The sequence below is a fragment of the Paraphaeosphaeria sporulosa genome, assembly GCF_001642045.1.
Source record: "Paraphaeosphaeria sporulosa strain AP3s5-JAC2a unplaced genomic scaffold CC84scaffold_4, whole genome shotgun sequence".
In the NCBI taxonomy this organism is placed as follows: Eukaryota; Fungi; Ascomycota; class Dothideomycetes; order Pleosporales; family Didymosphaeriaceae; genus Paraphaeosphaeria; species Paraphaeosphaeria sporulosa.
This window is the reverse complement of record NW_017253363.1, coordinates 835,691-859,233: the sequence shown is the minus strand read 5'-3', so window position 1 is coordinate 859,233 and position 23,543 is coordinate 835,691. Positions and strand designations below refer to the sequence as shown.

The 23,543-nt window shown below is 52.9% G+C and overlaps 8 protein-coding genes across 8 annotated transcripts; 4 read left to right on the top strand and 4 right to left on the bottom strand.

Annotated features, from left to right (window-relative positions):
- Window positions 1-412: 412 nt before the first annotated feature.
- On the bottom strand, window positions 413-3,496 carry CC84DRAFT_1163168 (uncharacterized protein). Its single transcript, XM_018178196.1, has 3 exons — window positions 3,023-3,496; window positions 2,609-2,973; window positions 413-2,563 (listed from the first exon to the last, which is right to left on the bottom strand). The coding sequence occupies exons 1-3, from the start codon at window positions 3,162-3,164 to the stop codon at window positions 767-769; spliced, it is 2,304 nt and encodes a 767-aa protein (XP_018037229.1). The 5' UTR covers window positions 3,165-3,496; the 3' UTR covers window positions 413-766.
- A 160-nt stretch (window positions 3,497-3,656) lies between these two features.
- CC84DRAFT_1204533 (uncharacterized protein) lies at window positions 3,657-5,038 on the bottom strand (the record flags this gene model as incomplete). Its single annotated transcript, XM_018181910.1, has 2 exons — window positions 3,657-4,838; window positions 4,923-5,038. The coding sequence occupies 2 exons, from the start codon at window positions 5,036-5,038 to the stop codon at window positions 3,764-3,766; spliced, it is 1,191 nt and encodes a 396-aa protein (XP_018037228.1). The 3' UTR covers window positions 3,657-3,763.
- A 134-nt stretch (window positions 5,039-5,172) lies between these two features.
- Window positions 5,173-6,189, top strand: CC84DRAFT_629640 (uncharacterized protein). The gene is made up of 2 exons (XM_018186936.1): window positions 5,173-5,481; window positions 5,532-6,189. Exons 1-2 carry the CDS (start codon window positions 5,263-5,265, stop codon window positions 6,168-6,170), a joined length of 858 nt encoding a protein of 285 aa, XP_018037227.1. The 5' UTR covers window positions 5,173-5,262; the 3' UTR covers window positions 6,171-6,189.
- Window positions 6,190-6,364: 175 nt separating this feature from the next.
- Window positions 6,365-7,236, bottom strand: CC84DRAFT_1163166 (60S ribosomal protein L37). The gene is made up of 5 exons (XM_018178195.1): window positions 7,216-7,236; window positions 7,145-7,163; window positions 7,024-7,086; window positions 6,864-6,935; window positions 6,365-6,809 (listed from the first exon to the last, which is right to left on the bottom strand). The coding sequence occupies exons 2-5, from the start codon at window positions 7,146-7,148 to the stop codon at window positions 6,670-6,672; spliced, it is 279 nt and encodes a 92-aa protein (XP_018037226.1). The 5' UTR covers window positions 7,149-7,163; window positions 7,216-7,236; the 3' UTR covers window positions 6,365-6,669.
- A 1,750-nt stretch (window positions 7,237-8,986) lies between these two features.
- On the top strand, window positions 8,987-11,453 carry CC84DRAFT_1204532 (MFS general substrate transporter; the record flags this gene model as incomplete). The annotated part of the gene is made up of 12 exons (XM_018181909.1): window positions 8,987-9,275; window positions 9,326-9,337; window positions 9,402-9,518; window positions 9,565-9,603; window positions 9,718-9,802; window positions 9,861-10,013; window positions 10,083-10,096; window positions 10,147-10,231; window positions 10,285-10,631; window positions 10,748-10,984; window positions 11,031-11,214; window positions 11,268-11,453. Coding segments are annotated over exons 1-12 (1,521 nt in total), but the record flags the coding sequence as incomplete, so codon positions are not given.
- A 526-nt stretch (window positions 11,454-11,979) lies between these two features.
- Window positions 11,980-17,092, bottom strand: CC84DRAFT_1142989 (uncharacterized protein; the record flags this gene model as incomplete). Its single annotated transcript, XM_018176387.1, has 3 exons — window positions 11,980-15,136; window positions 15,401-16,694; window positions 16,858-17,092. The coding sequence occupies 3 exons, from the start codon at window positions 17,090-17,092 to the stop codon at window positions 11,986-11,988; spliced, it is 4,680 nt and encodes a 1,559-aa protein (XP_018037224.1). The 3' UTR covers window positions 11,980-11,985.
- A 320-nt stretch (window positions 17,093-17,412) lies between these two features.
- CC84DRAFT_1163164 (pre-mRNA-splicing factor SLU7) lies at window positions 17,413-19,111 on the top strand. The gene has a single exon (XM_018178194.1). It carries the CDS (start codon window positions 17,447-17,449, stop codon window positions 18,878-18,880), a length of 1,434 nt encoding a protein of 477 aa, XP_018037223.1. The 5' UTR covers window positions 17,413-17,446; the 3' UTR covers window positions 18,881-19,111.
- An 89-nt stretch (window positions 19,112-19,200) lies between these two features.
- Window positions 19,201-23,532, top strand: CC84DRAFT_1163163 (ANTH-domain-containing protein). Its single transcript, XM_018178193.1, has 7 exons — window positions 19,201-19,616; window positions 19,667-19,731; window positions 19,781-19,856; window positions 19,933-20,174; window positions 20,222-20,464; window positions 20,510-22,920; window positions 22,975-23,532. The coding sequence occupies exons 1-7, from the start codon at window positions 19,573-19,575 to the stop codon at window positions 23,059-23,061; spliced, it is 3,168 nt and encodes a 1,055-aa protein (XP_018037222.1). The 5' UTR covers window positions 19,201-19,572; the 3' UTR covers window positions 23,062-23,532.
- The last annotated feature ends 11 nt before the right edge of the window (window positions 23,533-23,543 follow it).

The window sequence follows — 23,543 nt, the reverse complement described above, 5'->3', positions numbered from 1 at the left end:
ACCCGCGAGTCGAGCAGGTGCGGCGAGCGAGCACTGTGTTGGGTGACCATCTTGGAGCCCAAAGGAGGAAGGGCCGGCCAGAAGTTGGCAGCGCGCAGGTACGTCGTGGCCGTCGCCGTGAAGCAAATCTGAGGGATGAATCTGTTCAGCCTGCTGAGGCGCGATGGAGTTTATAACCTCAATGGAAGGCCCGTCTACGGCCTCTCCGCGCTTTCGCCGTGAAGCCGATCGTCCGGATAGTACCATCAAAGATAGGTCATCATGCCTCGGACCAGCAAATGAAGACGTTTCGCGGCACAAGGGCGGGGCCTTTTATCACATTCGTGCATCGGAGAGGCCGTTGTTCTACACAATCAGCGCCAGCCGCGCAAAGGTAACAAGGCGAAAAGATGCCATTCCCGCATGATCACGCCTTGAAATGGTTGGGGCCTGCTACCCACTGCATCATCATGACCCACGAACGAAGCCGCCAAGAGGCCGCTCTTGCAAATCCGTCACACAAGCACACTAGCCCAGGCAGATCCGCCACCGAGACATTGAACATGCAAACATGAAGATAGCGCATCGAAACACTCAAAGAACAATCAGAACATTACGACGTCGTCATCATCATCATCATCAACAACAACAACAACAACAACAACGGAACTATTTACTACATGTACAGCCTGTGTTGCCTCCGCCTTTTCAAACCCATCAACTTGTTCCCCACGCCTGGAAATGCACAAAAACAAGAAATCATCAAGCTTACCGGTCGTCATGGTCGTTATGAGAACTCAACGCGACTTCCACCCAGTCTTGCCTGCTTCGCCTGGGCTCGTTCCGCTCTTCGCCGTCTCCGGTTCGAGTCGTAGGCGCTCACGTCCGTCTCTGTGCCATACACTTGCGTGCCCTGCGGACTGCTCATGACACTCCCACCTGCTCCTGGAATGGGAGGCGGAGGCGGAAGAGGGCTTTGATGGCCTGCTGACGTTCCCATAGGCGGCGGTCCAGGTGGCGGGCCTGGTATTATTGGCTCAGGCATGGGTATCGGCGCGGAGGCCTGTGCCATTTCTTGCGCCTGAGCGGCTTCCATTGCTGCCGTACGCCGCCAGCGCTCGTTGTTCTCCAAGTTGCTCAGTGAACTCATGCTGCCATCCCGACGCCTTCGATCTTTCTTTCGTGCTTCACGCTCGGCGGCAGCTTCCTCCTCGTTCAGCCTCCTCAGAGTCACATGTCTTCCATCATTGTGCATCTTGACCTTGACAGATACAGGCGGAGAATTGACACTTCCATCCCGACTGCCACGGCGCTGGCTGGCGTCTCTTCTGTCCGTCGAGGCACCAGCTGCCGCTGCACCAAGAGCTGCGGACCCTCCATTATGATGTCTTCGATGCCTGTGGCCACCTGCTGACACATATGCTTCAGAGCCAGAATCGGAAAGAACACCATGAGGATCCATTGGGGCAGGTGCGGGAGTCGTTGATGGCCCGGCAATCGTCTCTGTCTGCGTCAAATGCGTCGTGCTCCTCGGTGGCCGAACGCCAGGAGTTGTTCCTGAGATGTCGCTTTCAGAAAAGATTGTAGACGGCGGTCCGTTTCTTCTGGGAGGCAAACCATCCCCGGTAAACTTTCGCCGTTGGCTATTTGCCCGGGCAATACGCTCGTCTTCCAAGTCTTGTTCTTTCACAGCTGCGACGTGTGCGTCTTCCTTTCTGTTCCTCCTCTTGCTCCACTGATGCTTGAGGAAGCCAGCAAATCCGAGGGCGGCTATTCCATCTCGAAGTCCATGCGACTCCTTGGGTCTCACAATATCGTCGCCAAAACTGGTCCGGCTGTCGAAAGAGTCGATGGAGGCACCACTGCGGGTGGCTCGATGGCCCTGGCGCAGGGGGCTTGCACCCATAGCGGCCTCCTGCGCTGCTTCTCTTTCTTCTACCCGACGCCAGTGGTCGCGACCTGGGGAAGCTGGGGCCCTCCCTTCTTCAAGGCGACTCAGATCAGTCTGCGTAACCTCAGATTGGCCTATAGGCGGCCGACTATAGCTGACACTGCTTGCTGTTTCGCTTGGTTCGATCTTCTTCTTGCCGAACAGGGATTTAAGCGCAAAGAAACCACCTGTGGCTGCACCAGCCCCCAGCAGTCGGTCTCGCCAGGTGTGATTCTTTCGTCCAACTTCGGTATATTTCTCGTCCACCCGCGAATCGGTATAATAGGTGCTGGGGTGCGAGCTGAGGACCTCTCTTCTACCACCCCTTCTGCGGGTACTGCGACTGCGAGAACGATTTCTCAATGCCGCTAAGCCTGCGCCTGCCGCTCCAGCTGTTGCTACCGCGCCCAACCCATGGCCACGATGGCTTCTGCTTCTGCCGCTCATCGTAGTTTCTGTGATGTATGTGCTTGTCTCGTCAAAGCCCATCTCGGGCTGGTTCCTGTAGGAGAGGATAAACCATGCGCATAATAAGATAAATCCCCAAATAGCGTAGACGACAAAAAGCCACAGGGGCGAGCCATACAACGTTAGACCGAGGGCAACTTGTACGATACCCAGGAGGGCGATAAGTCTCCCTATCCACTGATGAAGCTGCAGGGCGTCAGTAAACTGCTGCGGAAAGGTCGACGCACGTACCATCAATTTAAGAGGTATCTTGTACCGTTCTTTCCCTTTTTCTCGCCTGTGGATCACACATCCTCCGATGGCTTGAATCAAAATCATCGTGTATATCGCGACACCAATCCCATGGTGCGGGTTGGTAAGAGATCTTTTCAGGCCCACCGCTTGGAATCCAAGAATGAAAAGTGCGGTCGATAATAAGACGGTGCCTATCTGCAACCATATGTGCAGGCGCAGCGCCATACGGGGGTTTCGGTGGTAGAAGCGGGCGAGGAAAATGGCTGCAGGGACAACGAACAGGAAGGTGGCGGCTGCCAGAATGCCGTGTCCTAGGATGAGGCTGTGGTAGCCACTCATGTTCCGGAAGCGATTGCCCATGCCTGCAACGTCAGTACCTGTTTCTGGATGAGCGCGGCATGGAGTGTTTACCGTTGTACTGTGTTGTAGCAAGATTCAAGCCTTGCAGGTTGGGAAGCAGAAACGTGTTCCGTTGCGAATCCCAAGTCCCATCGCCGACATACATAGTGTTGGACGAGTAGGCACCGCTCCCCGGCGCTGACAGACCTGACATGTTGCTGGCTTGGACCGAGAGCGACGTACAAACTGTGTGCGCTTGTCAGGTCAGTTATAAGGCTTGTAGACGGCGGGCAAGTTGGTGTCGTGCGCTGGCCCAACCAGAGCGTGTCCGGCGGCTGCGGACAGCTCGGTGGGGTGGAGTCGGTGCAGCGAGCGGGCGAGGTTGTGGGAGGCTCGGGACAAGGTCGTCAAGCTGAGGATGGCAGTCCGCGGTGGTCTCTCGTGGATGCGATTCCTCGAAGTCACGAAGTCGATTGTAGTGCATGTTAGGTGCAGCTGCACACTGCATCGGGCTGGGTTGGCAGCTGGCCTAGCCGTCCCGAGTCCTTGTTTATTCCAAGTCACCAAGGGCAACCATCGATAAGCTTTCGGGCGGTGAAGACGTGGCAGCGGCCAATCACAGAGCCCCACATCCTAGTCGCCCGCCGACATCAGCCAGTCGCTGCCAGTAACGAAACGAATGATGATGAACACCAAGTGGAGATATGGGCAGTGTTTTACGTCAAGAGTCCAAGCACAGCGTGTTACCATAGAATAGGTATTTCACAAGACAGTAATACGCATGCCTCTAACTTATTACAATACGCCTGGTGCTCACTTGTCCGCCCACGCGGCCTTATGCCCAATGTCTCCATCCGCTTCAACCACTTTCCCTCTGTCCCATTCCCTCGCCTGGCCCCGCGTGGTCCATCTGACGTCTTCCTCGGTTTTCTCGTCGCCTCGTTCCCACTTCTTCACCTGCTCCTCGCTAAACCCGGCTGCCTTGAGCCTTTCTGCTCCTTGTTGCTTCCATCGCTGACGATCGCGATATGCTTCGACAGCGTCGCCCCAGTCATCACCTTTGTCTGAGAACGCATCGATATCCATCGCTGGGTCATAGGTCGAGGAGAAGCGCGCATTGATGCCTTCTGCATCGCCTTTGCGTGCACCTCGACCGCGGGAGCGCACGGCTGGCGGTTTCGGCGGTGGTAGTGGTCCCACGATTGCCTCGAGTGGATCAGAATCGTCTTCAATTGAGGGGTCTCGTCTTGCTCTCGTTCGTGACGCGCGCCTGCTTTGGTACTGTTCGCCTCGTTTTGGTGGACTTCTCGATCTCTTTCTGGGCGAGCGAGGACTTCGGTCCCGCTTGGAAGCTTTGTCATATCGGCTGGAACAAGGCGAAGGAGAACGCGTATTGGTTCTAGACACTGAAACGGATCGTTCTCTTGCGCGTTTACGGCTGCGGTGCTCTGAATTTCGTGAGGATTGTGCTTTGTCTGTGTTCCTTTGAGTGTGATGCTCGCTTTCGCGTCGAGAGTCGGAGCGATACGCCGGCCGTTCTGCCTTGTCCGCACTGCGTCGTCTTCTGTGCCGACTTCCCTCGTCTCCCGATGCACGTCGCGCATGTGCTGATTTCTTAAAGCTCCTTCTATCCTGGTTCTCGTCACTGCTCACACGATGGCGCCCCCGGCCTTCAGCCCTCCGTTCACGACGGTCGTAGTCGTCCTCTTTTCTGCTTCGTGGGTTCTGCGTTCGATCGTTACTGCCGTTCTTTGCGGTATCTAGCTGTCGCAGGCGTGCGCGCGAGTCTTTCGCCTCTCGAGCCAGCAACGCTGCGTTGTGGCTATCGGTTTGGCGGATGATATGTCGCAGAAAGTTGGTGTTCGGCTTCGGAGCGTCTGATCTTAGCCTGGATACTGTTAACTACAATAAGTCCCATACGTGCAGCCAAGTGACTGTACTTCATAACCCGCGACCGAGGCATTCAACGCACCTCTTTGGGTGGAAGGCATCCAGGCCCACAAAACTGTACTTCTTCGAGGCGTCTACAGCATCTTGCTTGAGTAGGCGCGCAACGTATTCGTCATCGTCAATGCTATCGCCCGCCATGGTGGAGGTGTCGGAGAATGCTAAAGTGTGTGCGCGCTGAAGGCAGAAGGTGAATCAATGGTAGGCACGAGTAGACTGCCGAGGCGGGGCCATTACGCCTGGACTTTACGCTAAATCCGCCTACACGCGTTTCCCAAACAACAACGCAAACACATTGACCCCGCGACAGTTCGCGAGCAGCATTCTCAAGATACAGTCTTGGGTCGCTTCTACGAGTAGCAAATATGGCGCATGAATCTGGGTCGCAATTGACCACCGCTGCCGCAGCGCTCGAACAGCTGCAAAAGTCACCGCCTCTAAAACTTATCTTTCTTGCGGAGACACTTGCGCCGAAAGATAACTCCCAGTCCGCAGACAAACGCACTTCGACGGTCTCAGACGACAGCGAGCAGAATGGCGACACGCATCCAGCAGCGCTGCAGGCAGATCTTCAGCATTACAAGGTACATGGCGTCATCCACACACATTGATAGGTGGGCTAAAGCGCGTCCAGGAATTGTTCGGCAAACTTCGCTTCAGCTATGTCGAGCAGGTCACGAAAGAGAAGTTCCTACGCGGCATTACCGCGGATCCACCTAGTCTGGTCGAGGCCACCGAGAACGAGGCAAAAGAGAAAGATATTCTGGCTTTGAAAGCCACCTTGAAGCAGCGCAAGGTGGAGATTGCAGAGCTGTTACAGCAACTTGAGGCCAAGGGTCGAGAGCTGGCACTGCGGTATGAAGGTGTGCAGCTGAAGACGCAGCAGCTCGCGTCACTACCGGTGGAGATTGAGGGCCTGGAAGCGAACATCGAGACTCTAAAAAGAGAACAGATACCACACTCACAAAATCCTGAGCTCGCGCTGCCGTTACCGGAGACGTCCCAGCTGGTGGAGCAACGCGAAGCTGAACTCACTGCACTCAACGCACAACTTGCGAAGCTTCAGTCATCATTACCAAACCGTGCACGCGAGCTGGAGAAGTTGGAACGAGAACTCAAACCGCTGGAAACACAGAAGCAAGGCATAGTCGCAGCTGCGAAGGAGGCTAGACGACGGAAAGAAGATGGCGGTGGCATTGGAGACGAGCTTGAAGAGAGAGGGCGCTGGCTCAGAGCATCCGAAGTCGCCTTGAACAAGATGTTAGAGGTGTGAACTTGAAGTATTCGCAATGCGCGACGTCGGAAGCACGTTAAGACGGGTACGCGAGTCGCTGTTCAGGTTCATCAACACGCCGTCTCGAATAAATCTGTAAGTAGGGTGGTACCCTCAGACAGCGGTAAGCCACGCAGACTGCTTGTGCAGAGGCCGGTATTAGCTTGAGATCGACCAGTGTTTCAAAAGATAATGGATGCAAGAAAGGGGTAGCTGTATTGACTTCATTCATTTGAGACATTTGAGCGGGTTTCCGAGGACAAGACGTGTGGACTCGTGGTTCAATCGTGACAGACCATGATATAATTTTTCTGTAATGCCACAAGCTCCGAGAAGTGTCATTCGTCCTCACATCCTTCTGTCGAGGATGATTTACCGGGAAGTGATGCTCAAAAACGCCTGAGCAATATTCGATAACCTTGCCAGTTGAAAACCTGCCTGCCTTCACGCTCCCGCCCATTCAGCCCCTACGCCAAACCCTCTGTTGTCATCGCATCGTTTACTCGGTCGTAGGTCCCTTGGCGCCAGCGGGCACGCCAGTTCGGAAGCCGTTGGAGAACTTGCGGGAGACGGTCTTGAGGTATCGCATGCGTCCAGTGCCGGTGGTCTTCCTTCGCTTGGCCTTCTCGCCCCAGTTGACTGCAACATGTCAGTTGCATTATTCCTCGTTTACAGGTCCAATGGTTCACATACACTTGCGGGTCTTAGCAGCGGGGTATCCGCACGAGGAGCAAGTGTGCTTCTGGATGTGGAGGGAGCGGCGACCTGGATCAAAATCTGTCAGCGCCATCCTCCAGTCGTATTGCGACGGTATTCTCCCGCGTTGAGAGTGTCGGATGATGTAGTTACATACCGCAACGACGGCACAGGGTGTGCGTCTTGTTGTGGCGCTTTCCGAAGCTGGAGGTACCCTTCGCTATATCGCAGTCAGTCTCGCTGTTTTGGTTGTTCGCAGGTAGGTGGGTGTCGCGTACTCATTTTGTGGGAGGGGGTCTGGAGAACAATTAGTTATTACGCAGAAGTACGAAGAGCGCGGACGGCATACCTGTTGACGCTGTGGGTTAGTTTGAGGTTGTCGAGTGTCGCTTGATGTTGCTGTGTCGGAAGTCGATTTCGCTCATTGTGCGATGGTGGGGGCTAGCCGTTTGCGACGTAGCGGCTTGGCCACGCCAAAACCCGGAGCGAGAACTTCCTACTCGCATGCATTCGACATGTTATTTGGCACTGCGATTTGATCGTAAGAGCATTCTGGTGATATACCTTGTCGCAGGTCTCATGGCGTGCTCTAGCTCGCGTCAAGATTCGAATCCGATAATCGTTCCTCACGACGGCTTCTTTGTTACCTGGAAAGATGGACTGAGTCGCCATTTTCATCCATTCATCCTAGAGCATGCATTTCGTATATCAATGGTGCTGGAACACGTCATCTTAAGATACAGCACATGAAAGAACTTCGACAACATGCACCGCCCTTGAGGCGTTAGTCAAATCGACAACTGGACCCGTGTTAGGAACGGAGTTGGACTCTCTCTCGTGCTGAGAGTTCGCACCGGAATTGGATGTTAGAACCTTCGCTCTTCTATTACTTCTCACTTGGGTAGCGTGGAGTACTCAGAGTTTCTACTCTGTCAACCTTGCCTTGCCTCACAGGTGTGTACGTTCGCGTTCGCGCCAGGGTACGTTTGTACCGTTGACGTTCCCAGTCCATGTCTCGCCGCGAATTCAGGAGGTATGTGGACATGGAACGGATAGCTCCTGGCCCCTGTCACTTCCATCAGTCCGCTCTCGCGTCACCTTTCTTGAAATAGCACAGAGCTGCATACCCTGGGCATTGTTCGCCTTCATGCAATTCTGGTCAGTCCAACATATCAATCAAGGTTACAGCTTCATACGCCTCAAATACTTTCGCCGCTCAGATTAGATCGATTCTCGTGCAGCGCTGTGGGTGCGGATGTCCAACTCCTGGCTCGTAGTGCTTGCTACAGTTAGGCGCGATGCATGTGTGAGTAGCGCGCGCAGCGTGCACAACTCACACGAGTCTCACGCAAGCATTGCATCCTAGCAACAGGGGTCACGATCACCGGCGCAAGGCTCTTTTGCGATTGCGCATCGGTTTGTATCATCAACGATTGATGTTGCACCAGGCAGAGTACCTCCAAGGCTTCGCGGCACGTGTGATTCTCCTTTATGCCAAGCTCCTCTTCCCCACGCCATACTAAACCGTTCCCGCAATTTATGTGTCCACACCACAAGTTTCAAAAAAGAACATGTTCGGCATGTCGTTATTGCATTTCCAAGTGACAGGCCCTTTGTCTGTGCCTGGCCCGGCGTTTTGGGCGCTCGTGAAGGGCATGTGGAGAGAGCCCCACGATCCAATACAAGGAATAGCATCCACCACGCTCTGCGGTCTTAAAACAACTCGCGTTCATATCGTTAAGCACTGCAGTGTCGCGCCACATGCTTCAAGTCACCTTGCTTTTGGCTTGGGCATATCCTGTGCCGAGCGCGGCATCTAAGCATGCTTAGCCGTAATGCACCAATGAGCAGCACGTATGCAAACTCGTGCCGCTGTCCTCGAGGCTTGCTCGTGGCACCCACTCGTCGCAGTCCGCTCCGCCTAGAAACCAGAGCTCTTGCGTATTCATACCCAGGGCCATGGCGCACTGCACCCCAACATCGTCGACCCTCCACGACCCAAGCGTGCCCAGAGTGTTGCTTGAAGAAAAGCAGGAGCAGTCCGCTCATCGTGAACCAGCACCGACCTCTATTTTTACTACGATTCATGCCCAGTCACCGCGTCTGCAAGCTTACATCACTTTTGAAACAACACACGTCTGTCCGTCGTGAGCCTAGGCAGCTATCCAGCTGTTAGCCTCCGCCTACGAATGGGAGCCGAACGATAGGTCTCATTCTCGTCCAAGGACAAATACAGTACTTCGTCGACCCTTCCATTGATATCGTTTCCTGTTTTACATGGTTCGCTAAAGGCTGTGATACGGAAGTTAAAGTCTACTTGGCACGGTGTTTTACATCAAGATCACGATGCATTCACCCCCATTATCGAAAGCAGGCAACTCTGCTTACCATGATGCTACCAGTGTCTACGTGAGTATTCATGATCCCAACTGTTTGATCTGCCACTGACATGCTACCAGACACATATTGCTGTATGTCTGCGTGATCGAAGTCCCTACGAGGCGTCCGTCTACTTCCTTTGCTAACTGTAGCCAGGATCCCAATGAGCGGCGTCGGATGGCGCTTGCCGAGGTTGATAAGGCACCATTTGGGTGGTACCACGTGCGACTTGCTGTTGTCACTGGTATTGGATTCTTCACGGATGCGTATTCAGTACGGCTAATACCAAAGGCACATCGAAAATACTAACCTAAACTAGTTATTTGCCATCAATTTGGCTGTGATAATGCTCGGTATAGTATGTCAAGTTAATCCAACGTCTCCTTTGGTCCAGCCCATGTAACCGACAACCGGTATCATTGGGCGAATCGCATGGCTTACGTCGCCCGCCTATGTACTTACTGATACCTAGGTCTACTGGCAAGATGACGTGAACAAAGGCGTCATGCCTCACAATGCCGACACTGCGATCAAAGTTGCTACGTCTGCTGGAGCCAGTATGTAAGAGCTGAATGCCAGAAGTCGGATCGGCACTGACATGCCCCTTCCCTATAGTATTTGGTCAAGTCATCTTTGGCTACCTTGCCGATGTTTTGGGGCGGAAAAAGATGTACGGCGTTGAACTTATGATCATCATTTCCACAACGTTGGCGCAATCGCTTTGTGGAGAATCAACCGCTGTCTCCGTCGTGGGAGTCCTCATTTTCTGTAAGTCTAAAAGCCTAGGATGTTTGCTTGGTGTTTACCTATTACGTACGCAATCTAACGCTTTTCTAGATCGTGTAGTCATGGCAGGTCTCCCCTGGTGATGCACTCATTGACCGCCACTGATGAAGATCAGGGAATTGGCGTGGGAGGAGACTATCCTCTCAGTGCTGTAATCACTGCGGAATTTGCCAGCACCAGAAATAGAGGTGGAATAATTGGTAATTAACCTAGAGCCACCGTCCTTTCCTGCATGAAGACTGACTCGACGCAGCCGCCGTTTTTGCCATGCAAGGCCTCGGGCAATTAGCCGCCGCGCTCATGGCCCTGGTCGTGGTTGCTGCATATAAGAAAGACCTGATGGCTGTTCCAGATGTGGCATCCTGCAGCGGCGACTGCGTTGCGGCCGTTGACAAGATGTGGAGGATCATCATCGCATTTGGGGGAATCCCTGGCTGGTTCGCCCTCTACTACCGTCTCACCATTCCTGAAACTCCACGATATACCTTCGACGTTCTGTATGACGTTGAAAAGGCCTCTATGGATACTCGTCGCTACCGGTATGGAAAAGCAGGTAATACGGTAAACCCTGTTGAGCAAGCTCAAGTCCGACGTGACATGGTAAGTGAAGCCTAGAGCTGTCGTGCTTATATTTGCGCAATGCGCTCGTTTCAAGTAATGCGACTGTGTTATCTTAGGCGCTCCTAATGGAAGTCGCTTGCTGATAATACTTCCAGGCCAAATACAAGACCCCGCGTCCAACTGTTGGGGAGATATTCCGCTACTACTCAAAGAAACGCAACTTTATCAGACTTTTCGGAACATCATTCTCATGGTTCTTTCTCGACTTGGCATTCTATGGTCTCAGCTTCTCGAGCGCAAGTCTTCTAAGCACCATGGGCTTCGACAAGAGGGGGAGTCTTTACGAAAACCTAAGAAACACGGCAACAGGGCAAGTGGTTCTTATCTGCGCCGTGAGTATTTTTCTGACATAGTTGCTCACTTTTTAATTGCTCTCAGGGCGCGATACCTGGTTATTGGATGACAGTGTTCACAGTCGACCGCCTCGGCAGAAGACCAATCCAGATTGGCGGCTTCGCCATCCTCACAATCATCTTCTGCGTTCTAGGATTTGCATGGAAGGGGCTTACCAAGATCCATCTGTTGGCGCTCTACGTGCTGGCTCAATTCTTCTTCAATTTCGGCAAGTATTCTCACATCGCTGAACCTCATCGAACACGGCGCTAACGCAACCAGGCCCAAACGCCACAACGTTCATCACCCCAGCCGAAATCTTCCCCACCCGTGTCCGCTCAACCGGCCACGGCATATCTGCCGGCTTCGGCAAGCTAGGCGCCGTCATCGCACAGATCTTCTTCGCCCCCATGATCAAGCGCGGCGCCACGCACGATAATCCCACCCCCTGGATCCACGGCGTCATGCAGATTTTTGCGCTCTTCATGTTTCTCGGGTGCTTGACGAGTCTGCTGGTGCCGGAGAGTAAGAGTGCGAGGTTGGAAGAGCTTGCTGGGGAGAGCGAAGATGTATATGAGCTGCAGTTTAGGAGTCAATTTTATACGAGTGGGGAGAGGAGTCCGAGGGGGAGTGCGCCGAGTGGACGGGGGAGCGCGTTGAGCAGTGCTGGAGATCATCATACGAGGGGGGCAGGGAGAGGTGTGGGCCGGGGTGATGAGGATCCTGAGAAAGGGAGATGGTGGAAACTGGGTTGAGCATTTGCTTTGCTTTGTCTGTTGTATATCAAGTCAAGGCGTTCCAGCGAAGCAACGAGTTCTTTCATGGCCCGAGTGACGACTGAATGTGCACAGATATAGGGTATCACTACATTCATATCGCTTCTGTCTTATTGCAGGACGAACGATGGCCTTCCATACCGAAAACTCTGCTTCAAAATTGAGCAGACAACTTGTCATATTTGAGCAGACAGAGATTGTGATGAGCATGAAATGAACAGCAACTACCACTCCAGTACATCGCTCGAGCCCGATCGCTCCACATCGTCCTCGGTTCCTTCCTCAACATATCGCTCTTCCTGTTGCTCTGCGCCTTCCTCGTCCACTGTCCCTTCTGTATCTGACGCTTCTTTACCGGAACCGTAGTCCTCATTCTCCAAAATTTCCACGACTCTGCCTAAGTCATCTCTCAGCCCTGCCAGCCTTGAATTCTCCCTGATGCGTGTATAAAATACAGGGCAGTCCCGGCTGTCGCATCGGATCGTCTCTCCCCATGCAAGATTCGAGCAACTCCTGCATATCGCATTGATATTCGCGGCTCGTTTCTCACTCTTGCAGATGATGTTCTTCAAACCCAATAATGCCCTTGCAGGCTTCTTAAGGCACTGTTTGCAAAGCGGTAATCTCAATTCAGTATCGAATGTGTTGAGCTTAGGAGTAGGTGGAAGCTTGGACCGGCAGATCAGGCAGACCGAGCTTTTCAAATATCCTTCGAGCGTTTTGATGTGACTACCATTGCCTTCCTTCACAAGCGCGTTGGCGACTAGTTGCGGTTGGTTTAGGGGAAGTGTGACGTTTCGAATCCGCTGGACTTTGGGCATCTCATCGTACCACTGCCGTACATTGGCGCCCATGAGACTAAAGATGCGCTCGAGTGGTGGGATGAGATTCTTCAGGATGTAGTATTCCGCGTCGAGCTCGATGTGGTCATTTTGGAGCAGTGTTTCGGGGCTCACACAACGGTCGATAAGACGCGCACTAGGCGCCCCAGTGACCACGACATATGGCACCCGCTCGCCATATTGAGGCTCTGCGCGTGGATCGGCGAGCATACGCTTAGTTGCGATCAGTGCTCCAGGGGGCGGCGGCCCACGATCTGAATACGTGCCTAGTTTGACTTCTTTTGCGAACAAGAAGTCTTGAATGCTGACGCGTCCTTCCATGATTTTGGCGCACTGGCTCAGGAAGTAGCTCTTGACTTGCGATAGATCACTCGTCTTGAACAGAATCTTAAGTGCCTTCTCTTCGATCTTTTGCTCCGCTGGTGTCCCATCTCGGCGAACTGTTTCGATGCCTTTGGCGTCGAATTCTGGTACTTTCTGATTGCGGTGCTCGTACTTGAAGCCGACGTAGCGCTTCTTAGCCAGCAGAACGCATGGGTGATACACCTTCTCGAATTTGAGTTTGATCGGCCGTGGATTCATTTGTGTTATTGTGTCAGCTATCTCTTCTCCAATGGTGAAGGCTTGGTCCCGCGTACGCCCTTTGAGGTATACGAACAAGGAGTCTGTATCACCATATACGACTTCGGCATTCCACTTTTCAACAGAATGGATAAACGCGATTGCCTTCTCTAATGTTTCTCGACCAGTCTGAACGATGCTGTCGGCGATCTCAGAGGCTGGCATTCGGCCGGAAAACGAAGCCGACGTGTATCCATATGTGACATTTGCCAGCAGCTTCAAGGCCAGTTGCCGGTTGTTGAGCAGCTGTTGCAGCGTCTTGTCGTCTTTGTCTATTTTCATCCCGCTCTTCACCATTACACGGGTCTCTAGAATCTCTCCGAGCATTTTGGCAAGTAAAGATTTGCGCATCTGGGGCTTGACATACATCATACCATTAGGTGCGATATTGACATGATCTTTGACGAGGTTCAGTAATCCCGGCTCGCGATTAAAATCTGTAAAACCAATCTTGTTCCTGCCTCTCCATGGGACGACGCGACCCAGACATGTGGAATAGCAATAGTTGTAAGCTATCATGACGCTGGGGTAGAGAGATTGAAAGTCGAGGACTAGGAGCGGGCTGGAGTAGAACGCGCTTTGAGGTTCCATAACAAGGGGTAGACACTCGAGAGCGTTCTGTTGGCCAACTTGTTTTCGACTGGGGGAGACCAGGAGGTAGTTTTCTGGCTTTGCGATACGGAACATGGTAGACTCAACCTTGAACTGCGAGCCTCGTGAAATGACAGAGAAGAAGTCGACGCCGAGCAGACGTGCCTGTTCGCTTGTTCTAGGAACGATCTCGTTGGCCTCTAGGATGTCCAAGTCCAGCTGCACTCTAGTAATGAAGTAGTCAACGACTTTCGCCAGGTCTCGAGGCTTGGGACTAGTGTACCATGTTGTGAGGTCTGAGTATTGGTAGTGAGGGATTCGCTTGTGCAGGACATGGAAGACGACGTTCTCCATGGTATACTGAAGCAAGTTCAGTTCCCCTCGCATCGCACGCCATATATTGATCATGTGACGACCGGTTACCCGGATAGTGGAAGTATGGGTGAACCCCCATCGATCGGCTTCTTTGCCGAATCTGCCGTGCGATTGTGACTTGGTACGACTAATTTCATCGCAAAGATCGTACTCGAACTTCAAGCGAGCGCGCTCGATTAGATAGCCCCAAGAGCCATTGTGCACCTCATACCCGGTCAAAATATCTGGATCGAAGTGCCGTACGATGTCGACAATTCGGTTGATTAAGTCGAGCTCGTCTTCTTCGTATTCTACCGCCACTGACGTCTGCTTTCTTATCTGGTTTACAATGCCTTCGTCGTCAGAGAGACACAGCATGCCGGTGCGGTGGTGGTCACCGTTCGCACCGTCCTCGCCTTGTATGCACCAGAATATTGCCTGAATCTCGTCTTTGACAGGGTCTGGCGCAAATGATGCTCTCGAGTTGACATGGACCTCTAAGCTCAGGATACTCATATATTGAGTCTCGTGCTTGACGCTGGTTGATGCTATTTTCTGAGAGTACTTGAAGCCATGTTTGTTGTTCTGGGTGGGTCCTTCCACTTGCGAGACATGCTCTGGAAATTTGCGTTGGTGTGGTAGATTAGAGGCCTTTGGTGCTGGGCCAGCACTGTTGTGTTGCCTCTCGTTACGAAGCCATCGATTCACTTGTTTGTAAGATGGCGGAGCAGGTCCAAGCTCCCAATGTCGCAAGCTGCATTGCAAGGGACGTAGGGGATCTTCAGGGTGCTTCTTGTCGACGAATTCACTTTTGCTGTCAAGAAATGACATATTGACAGGGTCAAACAAAGGTAAATACGGAATAGTGGTACTTTGCAAGGTGAAGTCTCGACCTGCATACTCTCTCGATCGTTCAGGGACATCTGCCTCGTCGCTGTAATATGCATCTCGATACAGCACAGGGAGCCTACCAGAGGATATTGAGGTCTTGACTTCATTGGAAGAGGGGGGGAGTAATGTATAGTGAATGGTTTGCGCACCGCGTGGAGTTGCCCGCATCAGTCGTTTCAGCGTAGAGCTGATCGCTGTTGTGCCATTGCTGAGGCTGTTATGCGTCTGCTCAGCTATAGATGTACGCTGAGAAGTTGAAATTGGCTGCAGCGTTCCTAGGCCAGAATTGAGGTTCTGCGTTCTACCTTGCATTACCTGGGATTGAGAGGCGTTTCGGGACTTTGAGATATCGGTCTGGCTCAAGCGCAGGCGGGTCTCGGGGGCTCTTGGATTCTTGACCACTGGAAATGGCAATGTACTCGGCCTGGCTTCATTCTGAGATGACTGACCGGGACGTGAGTTTTTTTTGGAACCGTGTATTCCATGGCCGTCAGCTTTCACAGAAAGAGACGAACTTGGGGCGCTGTCTGTATCCTCTTGCGAGGGCCTATGCTTTTTACGCAGCCTCTCATCTTCTACAGATGTGGATCGCTTACGCGTGCCACGATCTTCGCTTTGATTGCTATCCAACTCACTGGAGCAACCATTAGGCAATCGACTCTCTTGGTCGTGTTGTGTCATGATCTGCGCTTCAGAAACACTAAGAGGGTCTAGTGAAGGCGCTTCTTCCGTATGGGTTGGATCATCTAGATCCATATCTTCTTTAACGTTTGCGACATCAAAATTATCCTCGGGGGGCGAGATGCGTGCTTGAGCATCTTGTTCAAGAAGCTGAAGCTGATCCTCTTCTTCTGCCAAGAGATGTGTTTCAAAATGCCCAGGGTAAAGATCTTCGACGCTCTCGAGAGCCGTCTTGATGTGGGCTTCACCTTCAGCTGGCTTTACAAATGTCGCTCTATCTGCAACAGGACCAAGGCGATTCTCATCGTTGACAAGCTGTTCCAGAAGCTCTCGATACTCTTCTTCGTGGATCCACCCTGCTTTCTCATTATTCCTCGTATCTGCGGACATGGACACGAGCACCTCGGGAGGAAATGGGCTACTCGAAGGATTGGTCAGACCCATCCGGCGTTTGCGTCGGATTGTTTCATCGCGCCACAGACCAGCCATCGAAGGAACATACTTTTCGTCTGACTTCAAAGCGAACGATTGCTCGAACAGACTGTGGTGGATTGGACGAGAATGTAGCTCGTGTCTGTTCAAGATGTCTTGTACGCACACGTCGATCTCAAGCGAACAATGACTTTGGCGAGGGTACTGGTCTGGTTCGGCAAGCAGATGATTCGATATTGATGCATCGTGCCATTTGTGACTTGTGATGTCGATTGCATCGCTGTCAGGCACAGGGCCTCGGAATTGCACTTTTGCACAATCGATATAGCCGCATCCATAAAGATTGTAATCGCACATCCACTGCAACAAATACTGCAGATGGCTTTCGTAGGGCTGAAAGGTGCGATTCATGATGGCCCCTTGGTGGAGAAGATCGGCGAATCGGGTCATGTGTGCTGGATTCAGCAGGTAAACCTTCAAGAAGAACTTGTAACCGACGTGATATCCATAGAACGGTATGCCTTTAACTAGGGTAATGTGTCCGACATAGACAGACTTTCCGTCGTAGGCGTTGCGTCGGTAGGTGGCGGCGAGCGCATGATCGATGGAGGCGCGCAGGCTTCGCATGTACGCGTCGACTAGGTTGTCAGCGACACCCTCTTAGATATGTTACAATATACGTACCTGCATCCTGATCTAGGCTACCGGTGTACTCTAGATAGAGATATGGCAATGCGCCATGAATATGCGCGCATACCTTCTGGCCTGTTTCTGTGGCACCAAAGACGCGAATAACGGGGACTTGCGGGGCACGCTGATGCTGAGAAATTCCAGGGACCCGCCTGAGGACCGGATCGAGATCAGTCGGCACTGCCTGGTAGTGATCGATGCAATTCAGGCGGAAACGGAACGTGTTCATGGAGGCACATACGCCGGGTGCCGCAAGGCGCGCGTTGTAGGGCGACGGTGGCGGCGTTCATGGGTGGTTATCAGTGTGCTTGTTCCCCGAGAAGAAGCGTATGCGCGAGCTGTGCTGTGGCGAGGCTTCGGCAGGTGAGACCAGGCAGGGAGTGGAGAGAATGAAGGTTGCGCAACAATGCACGACATCCAGGAGCGTCGACGCGCAGTCACGTGCAAGCGGGGCTGGCCTGCGTCCTTGCCGCTTCTGCAGCCCTACGCTCTAGCTCGCGCTCAGACGGCCGATCGCGTCTCTTCCGCTGCTGTCGAGCCTCTGCCTCCATCTCCACTCCACTCCCGCATACGCCTGCCCGCCATGCCGCCCGCACAACCACGCAAGCCCGACGTCTCCGCGGCAGCTAAAGAGCGCAACGAGTACATCCCGTCCTTCATCTCCAAAAAGCCTTTCTATGCCGTCGACGAGAACGGCGAAGACGGCGACTACCTCGAGCATCAGCGCCTTCAAAAGCAAGAGCAGGACTCAAAATGGTACGACCGCGGCAAGAAGATTGGGCCCGCTGCCACAAAGTATCGCAAGGGCGCATGCGAGAACTGCGGCGCAATGACTCACAAGAAGAAAGACTGCTTGAGCCGTCCACGCAAGACCGGCGCAAAGTTCACAGGCAAGAACATCGAGGCCGACGAGGCGGTCGAGGACGTCCAGCTGGGGTGGGACGCGAAGCGCGATCGCTGGAACGGCTACGACGCCGCCAACTTCACTGAGGTCATCGAAGAATACAACGAGCTGGAAGAGATGCGCAAAAAGGCGAAAGAGGCCGCCAAGGGCGACCAAAAGTCCGGAGATGAAGAAGAAGACGAGGGTGACAGATACGATGCGGAAACCGACATGGGGAGGAAACAAGCCACTTCGACTCGGAATCTGCGTTTGCGAGAGGACACAGCCAAGTACTTACTGAATCTGGATCTGGACTCAGCTAAATACGACCCGAAAACACGATCCATGGTAGACACAGGCGCGACGGCGGACAACGCTGCAGCACTGGTGGCAGAAGAGGGTTTCATGAAGGCATCAGGCGATGCGGCTGAATTTGAGCGGGCACAACGGTACGCGTGGGAGACACAGGAGCGGGGCGACAGGAACAAGGTCCATCTGCAGGCAAATCCTACATCTGGTGAACTGATGCGGAAGAAAGAACTACAAGAGGCCGAAGAGACTAAAGCCGCAAAGCAAAAGGCACTGATGGACAAATACGGAGGCCAGGACAAGTTCAACGATGACACTCTTCGCCGAGTCGGCGTCACCGAAAATGAGAGATATGTCGAATATGACGAGCGGGGTCGCATCAAGGGTGCACCAAAGGTCAAAGCCAAATCAAAGTACCCTGAGGATGTGCTCATCCACAACCACACTTCTGTCTGGGGTAGTTGGTGGGCAAGCTTCCAGTGGGGATACGCATGTTGTCATTCGACGGTCAAGAACTCGTACTGTACAGGCTCTGCAGGCAAGGAAGCATTTGAGGCTGCCGAGCGCATGCGACTTGGCGCGGACGCGCCGGACGTGGACGAGATTCCCAAGGCGATAGCACAGATCGAAGATGCAGCTTTGAAGAAACACGTGCCCAATACTGCTGAAAAAGACGATAAGGCAACACGGGACGACAAGCGGAAGAGAACACTGGAAGAAATGAGGGATGGTGTCACGGAGGCAGAGATGGAGGAATACCGACGCAAGAGGCAGATGGCTGCGGATCCTATGGCGAATTTTCTTGCCAGCAAGGAGGCTATCTAGGCTTCCATTTTTTTTTTCCTTCAGCGATATTGACCATAACCACATTTCTTGTAAGCATTGCGTGGCGTTCCAGGACCATAGTTCGTTTAGTCAGCATTTACATTTGGAGTAGAAACTTCAAGTACGATTTGCCCATGTATTGCCGACACTGGGGCGACACATTGTAGTCAAAGGCCTCTTTTAGCGCTACAGTCATCCAACGACAGTATGTAGAATGACATCAAAGTTGATAATTGATGCGTTGTCCACCACGATCGGTCTACAAAGAGCATCTGGCAAATGCAAGGCAACGAGTGCGGAAACTCCAAGTGCTCGTTTACATCAAATACCCCGGGTCTGACCCCTCCAGATTGTGCCAACTCAGCGGGGGCGACAAGGTTGCGCGTGCATGGCTGCGCCGCGTCCGCTGGCGTGGAAGAGGAGCTCGAGGCACGCGTGCCAAGGCCGGAGCTTCGTCACTCAGGGCGCCCTCCCCATATATCGATCGCTGTTAGCTCCCAGAGTATCCCCATCGTGTCGCCCGACCCAGGCAGCACCTCCCACGGTCTCTGCATTCTGTCGCCCTTGTCTGCGGCAATTGTCCCCCACGCGCTCCTTCCTAACCATCTTTTGGCGTACCTTCCAACTTGCGTGCACCGCGAACGCCCCTGCCCGTGCAATAGCTGGCCCAGCGCCGCACCCACGGCAACACCATGTCGCTCTACGGCGGGTCTTCACGCAATGTGGACATGGGAAAGTAAGGACACTCTTCACCAACATGATACACCCCACTCAACAAGAATTCAGGCAGGAACAAGACCTTGCCATCAACATCCGCAAGGCAACGAGCATCGAAGAGACGGCGCCCAAACGTACGTGCTTCTTCGCTGCCTCTCTTCCGGACCAAGCTCACCGGCGCAGGCAAACATGTGCGCAGCTGTATTGTCTATACATGGGACCACAAGAGCTCAGCCTCTTTCTGGCAGGGGATGAAAGTGTGCGTAGACCCTGGAACAGCGCTGCCGGATCGCGCTTGCAGATACTCTTTTGGATCATTCTGATTCATGATGCAGGCAGCCTATTATGGCCGACGAAGTCCAGACATTCAAAGCGCTCATCACTGTTCACAAAGTCCTCCAGGAAGGTCATCCAGTAGTCCTTAAGGAGGCGCAGGCCAACATCCAATGGCTCGACAGTCTGCAGCGCGGCACTGGTGGCGGCGACGGCCTCAAAGGCTACGGACGCCTTATCACCGAATATGTCTATTACCTCCAGGCCAAACTGGCCTTTCACAGACAACACCCAGAGTTCAATGGTGAGCTGCTCGCGCAGGAGACACTGCGGGAACTGACGGAAGCCTAGGCACGTTCGAATACGAGGAATACATTAGTCTGAAGTCAATCAACGACCCGAACGAGGGCTACGAGACAATCTCGGACCTAATGACATTACAAGACCAAATAGACCAGTTCCAAAAACTGATCTTCTCCCACTTCCGAAGCGCAAACAACAATGAATGCCGCATCTCAGCCCTGGTGCCACTCGTACAAGAGAGCTATGGCATCTACAAATTTATCACAAGCATGCTCCGCGCAATGCATACCAGTAAGCACGCTGTGTACAAGTACTCATCAGCACTAATACATGCAGCCCTTGGTGATGATGAAGCACTTTCTCCCCTGCGTGGCAGATATGACGCTCAGCATTATCGTCTCGTCAAGTTCTACTACGAGTGCTCCAACCTGAGGTATCTCACAAGCTTGATCACGGTACCGAAACTGCCGCAAGACCCACCCAACCTCCTTTCTGAGGACGACACAGCGCCTGCATTGCCTGCGCGCCCCAAGGTGGCTGAAGACATAGCTCCGCCGCCACCACGCGCACAATCTGTCGATCCCGAACCCATTAACGAATTCTGGAAGAATGATCAAAAGAGGCAACAGGAGGAATATGAAGCTGAGCAGCGACGATTGCAGGATCAGTGGGAAGCAGCTCAGCGGCAGCAGCAAGAGGCACAAATGCGCGCACAACAAGACTTCGAGGAACAACAGCGACTTCAGGCAGAACAGGCTCGCTTGGCTCAAGAGCAATTGCTGCGCGAGCAGTACCAGCAGCAGACTCAAGGGCGTCTGGCCGACCTGGAGCGGGAAAACCTGAACGCACGTGCGCAGTACGAGCGCGATCAGCTCATGCTGCAACAATATGACCAGAGGATGAAGGCCTTGGAGGGCGAAATACAGCAAATGAACCTGAACTTCCAGCAACAGATGGGTTCACGGGATGATCAGATCAAGGCGCTGCAAGAGCAACTCAACACGTGGAGGTCAAAATACGAATCTCTAGCCAAGCTGTATTCGCAACTACGTCACGAACATCTTCAGCTTCTGCAAAAGTTCAAGTCTGTCCAGCTAAAGGCCAATTCCGCACAAGAAGCCATCGATGCGCGAGATAAGCTTCAACGCGAGCTAAAGACGAAGAACCTAGAGCTCGCTGACATGATCCGTGAGCGTGACCGAGCAATGCTGGACAAGGATCGTAACAGTGGAGGCCACAAAGAAGAGCTCGAGAAACTAAAACGCGAACTTCGCTTCGCTTTGGAAAGAGCGGAGAATGCAGAGCGAGGCAAAGGTTCCGAGCTGTCGGCTATGCTCTCGAGACACAACCGGGAGATTGCCGACCTCGAAGAAGCTCTACGTAACAAGACTCGCGCGCTAGAAGACTTCCAGATGAAATATCGGGAAGGCGATTCAGATCTCGAACGGCAACTCCGCGAAAAGGAAGAAGAGCTGGAGATCTTCCGAGCGGGCATGGACCAGACCCTGCTGGAACTGAACGATTTGAAGTTAAACCAGAATGCCAATGACAATGTATTGGATGGTCACCTTGATGAGCTTATTGCCCAGAGTCTCTCAAAGATCAACGATATTATCGATTCGGTCCTCCAGAGCGGAGTACAGCGGGTGGATGACGCCTTGTATGAACTCGATTCATCCATGCACGCCGGAAATCAAAACGCTTCTGGCGCTTTCGTTCTCTCGCAAATCGAAAAGGCGTCTACATGTGCCATGGACTTCGCTACAGCTTTCAACGGCTTCATCGCGGACGGCCCGAACGCTACGCATGCTGAAGTAATCAAGACAGTGAATGCATTCGCTGGTGCGATTGGCGATGTCTTGAGTGATACCAAAGGTCTTACCAGGTTCGCTTCAGATGACAACAAGGCGGACGCTCTTGTCAACGCTGCGCGCCAATCTGCAACAGCAACAGTCAAGTTCTTCCGCAACGTCCAATCTGTACGTCTGTATGATCTTGATGCGGATGGCAAATTCAACGTCGTTGTAAATAACAACGCTGAAGTCCTTCGCAATCTCCAAAGCCTGTCGAAACTGGCAGACGCATTCGCGCCGAAGAGCAAGATCACCAACGCATCCGGAGATCTTGGTGAGTTGGTCGAGGACGAGCTTACAAAGGCTGCCAACGCTATTGACGCTGCCGTCGAGCGACTGTCCAAGCTGAAGAACAAGCCACGAGATCAATTCTCTACCTACGAGCTTAAGATCCATGACTCGATCTTGGACGCTGCGATTGCTGTGACGAATGCTATTGCTCAGCTTATCAAGGCTGCCACTGAATCGCAAAAGGAGATTGTTCGGGAAGGCAGGGGCAGCATGACCCGCACCCAGTTCTACAAGAAGCATAACCGCTGGACCGAGGGACTCATCAGCGCCGCTAAAGCTGTTGCATCGTCCACTAATACGCTCATTGAGACCGCTGATGGCGTGATCTCTGGCCGCAACTCGCCTGAGCAACTCATTGTTGCATCAAACGATGTGGCCGCCTCAACTGCACAACTCGTGGCTGCCAGTCGCGTGAAGGCTAGCTTCATGAGCAAGACGCAAGACCGACTCGAGAACGCATCAAAGGCCGTCACTAGCGCTTGTCGTTCTCTGGTGAGGCAAGTTCAGGCCATCATTGCACAGAAAAACAAGGACGAAGGCGAATCAGTGGATTATAGCAAACTCAGTGATCATGAGTTCAAGGTCCAACAAATGGAACAGCAGGTACGTAAAACCCCTCTCACTCGACATCGTCCAGTCGCTAATTATAACGTACAGGTGGAGATATTACAACTCGAAAACTCGCTTGCACAGGCTAGATCAAGGCTGGGTGAGATGCGCAAGTTGTCGTACCTCGAGGAGTAGAGCATTTGTGGAGCGGGTGGGTGTTGGTTATAGAGCTATTTTTATGCATTCGAAAGCTGCGTCCGCAAGCTCTTTAGCGACCCATTCACGTCGAACGGGTGGATTCCTGTAAGAGTGTTCTTGTGCATCAATACCATTTCATTGGCTCAAGTTTCTGCTTGCTTCACACTTCACCTTGAGTCTATGGTAGTGTAATACTGCAAGAATCCGAAGCTTGGGTGGCCGACCATGCCTTGTATTGTCTCCGCGGGCGGACATAGACTCTTCTTGGCGAAGTAGATCTAGTAGATCTTCGATAGCCTCGTTTGTACCATGGATGTACTATCTAACATAGGTACGCTCATCTCTTCAAGACAATTGTACGAGTGAATCACTCAAGCAGCATCACTGTGATCATCTAGCCGTAATGCATGCTCATAGAGCAGTCTACTTTTGTAAGACTCATAGGAGAAATATAATCTCTACTTCATGTCCCACATCAA

Coding starts and splice junctions, on each gene's coding strand:
- CC84DRAFT_1163168 (XM_018178196.1), bottom strand. CDS start 3,164: ATGTCAGGTCTGTCAGCGCCGGGGAGCGGTGCCTACTCGTCCAACACT. Junction 2,974..3,022: donor TGCTACAACACAGTACAACG/GTAAACACTCCA, acceptor CTGACGTTGCAG/GCATGGGCAATCGCTTCCGG. Junction 2,564..2,608: donor AGATACCTCTTAAATTGATG/GTACGTGCGTCG, acceptor GACGCCCTGCAG/CTTCATCAGTGGATAGGGAG.
- CC84DRAFT_629640 (XM_018186936.1), top strand. CDS start 5,263: ATGGCGCATGAATCTGGGTCGCAATTGACCACCGCTGCCGCAGCGCTC. Junction 5,482..5,531: donor CAGATCTTCAGCATTACAAG/GTACATGGCGTC, acceptor AAGCGCGTCCAG/GAATTGTTCGGCAAACTTCG.
- CC84DRAFT_1163166 (XM_018178195.1), bottom strand. Junction 6,936..7,023: donor CACCCTGTGCCGTCGTTGCG/GTATGTAACTAC, acceptor ATTTTGATCCAG/GTCGCCGCTCCCTCCACATC. Junction 6,810..6,863: donor CGCTGCTAAGACCCGCAAGT/GTATGTGAACCA, acceptor GACATGTTGCAG/TCAACTGGGGCGAGAAGGCC.
- CC84DRAFT_1163164 (XM_018178194.1), top strand. CDS start 17,447: ATGCCGCCCGCACAACCACGCAAGCCCGACGTCTCCGCGGCAGCTAAA.
- CC84DRAFT_1163163 (XM_018178193.1), top strand. CDS start 19,573: ATGTCGCTCTACGGCGGGTCTTCACGCAATGTGGACATGGGAAA. Junction 19,617..19,666: donor CGCAATGTGGACATGGGAAA/GTAAGGACACTC, acceptor ACAAGAATTCAG/GCAGGAACAAGACCTTGCCA. Junction 19,732..19,780: donor CGAAGAGACGGCGCCCAAAC/GTACGTGCTTCT, acceptor TCACCGGCGCAG/GCAAACATGTGCGCAGCTGT.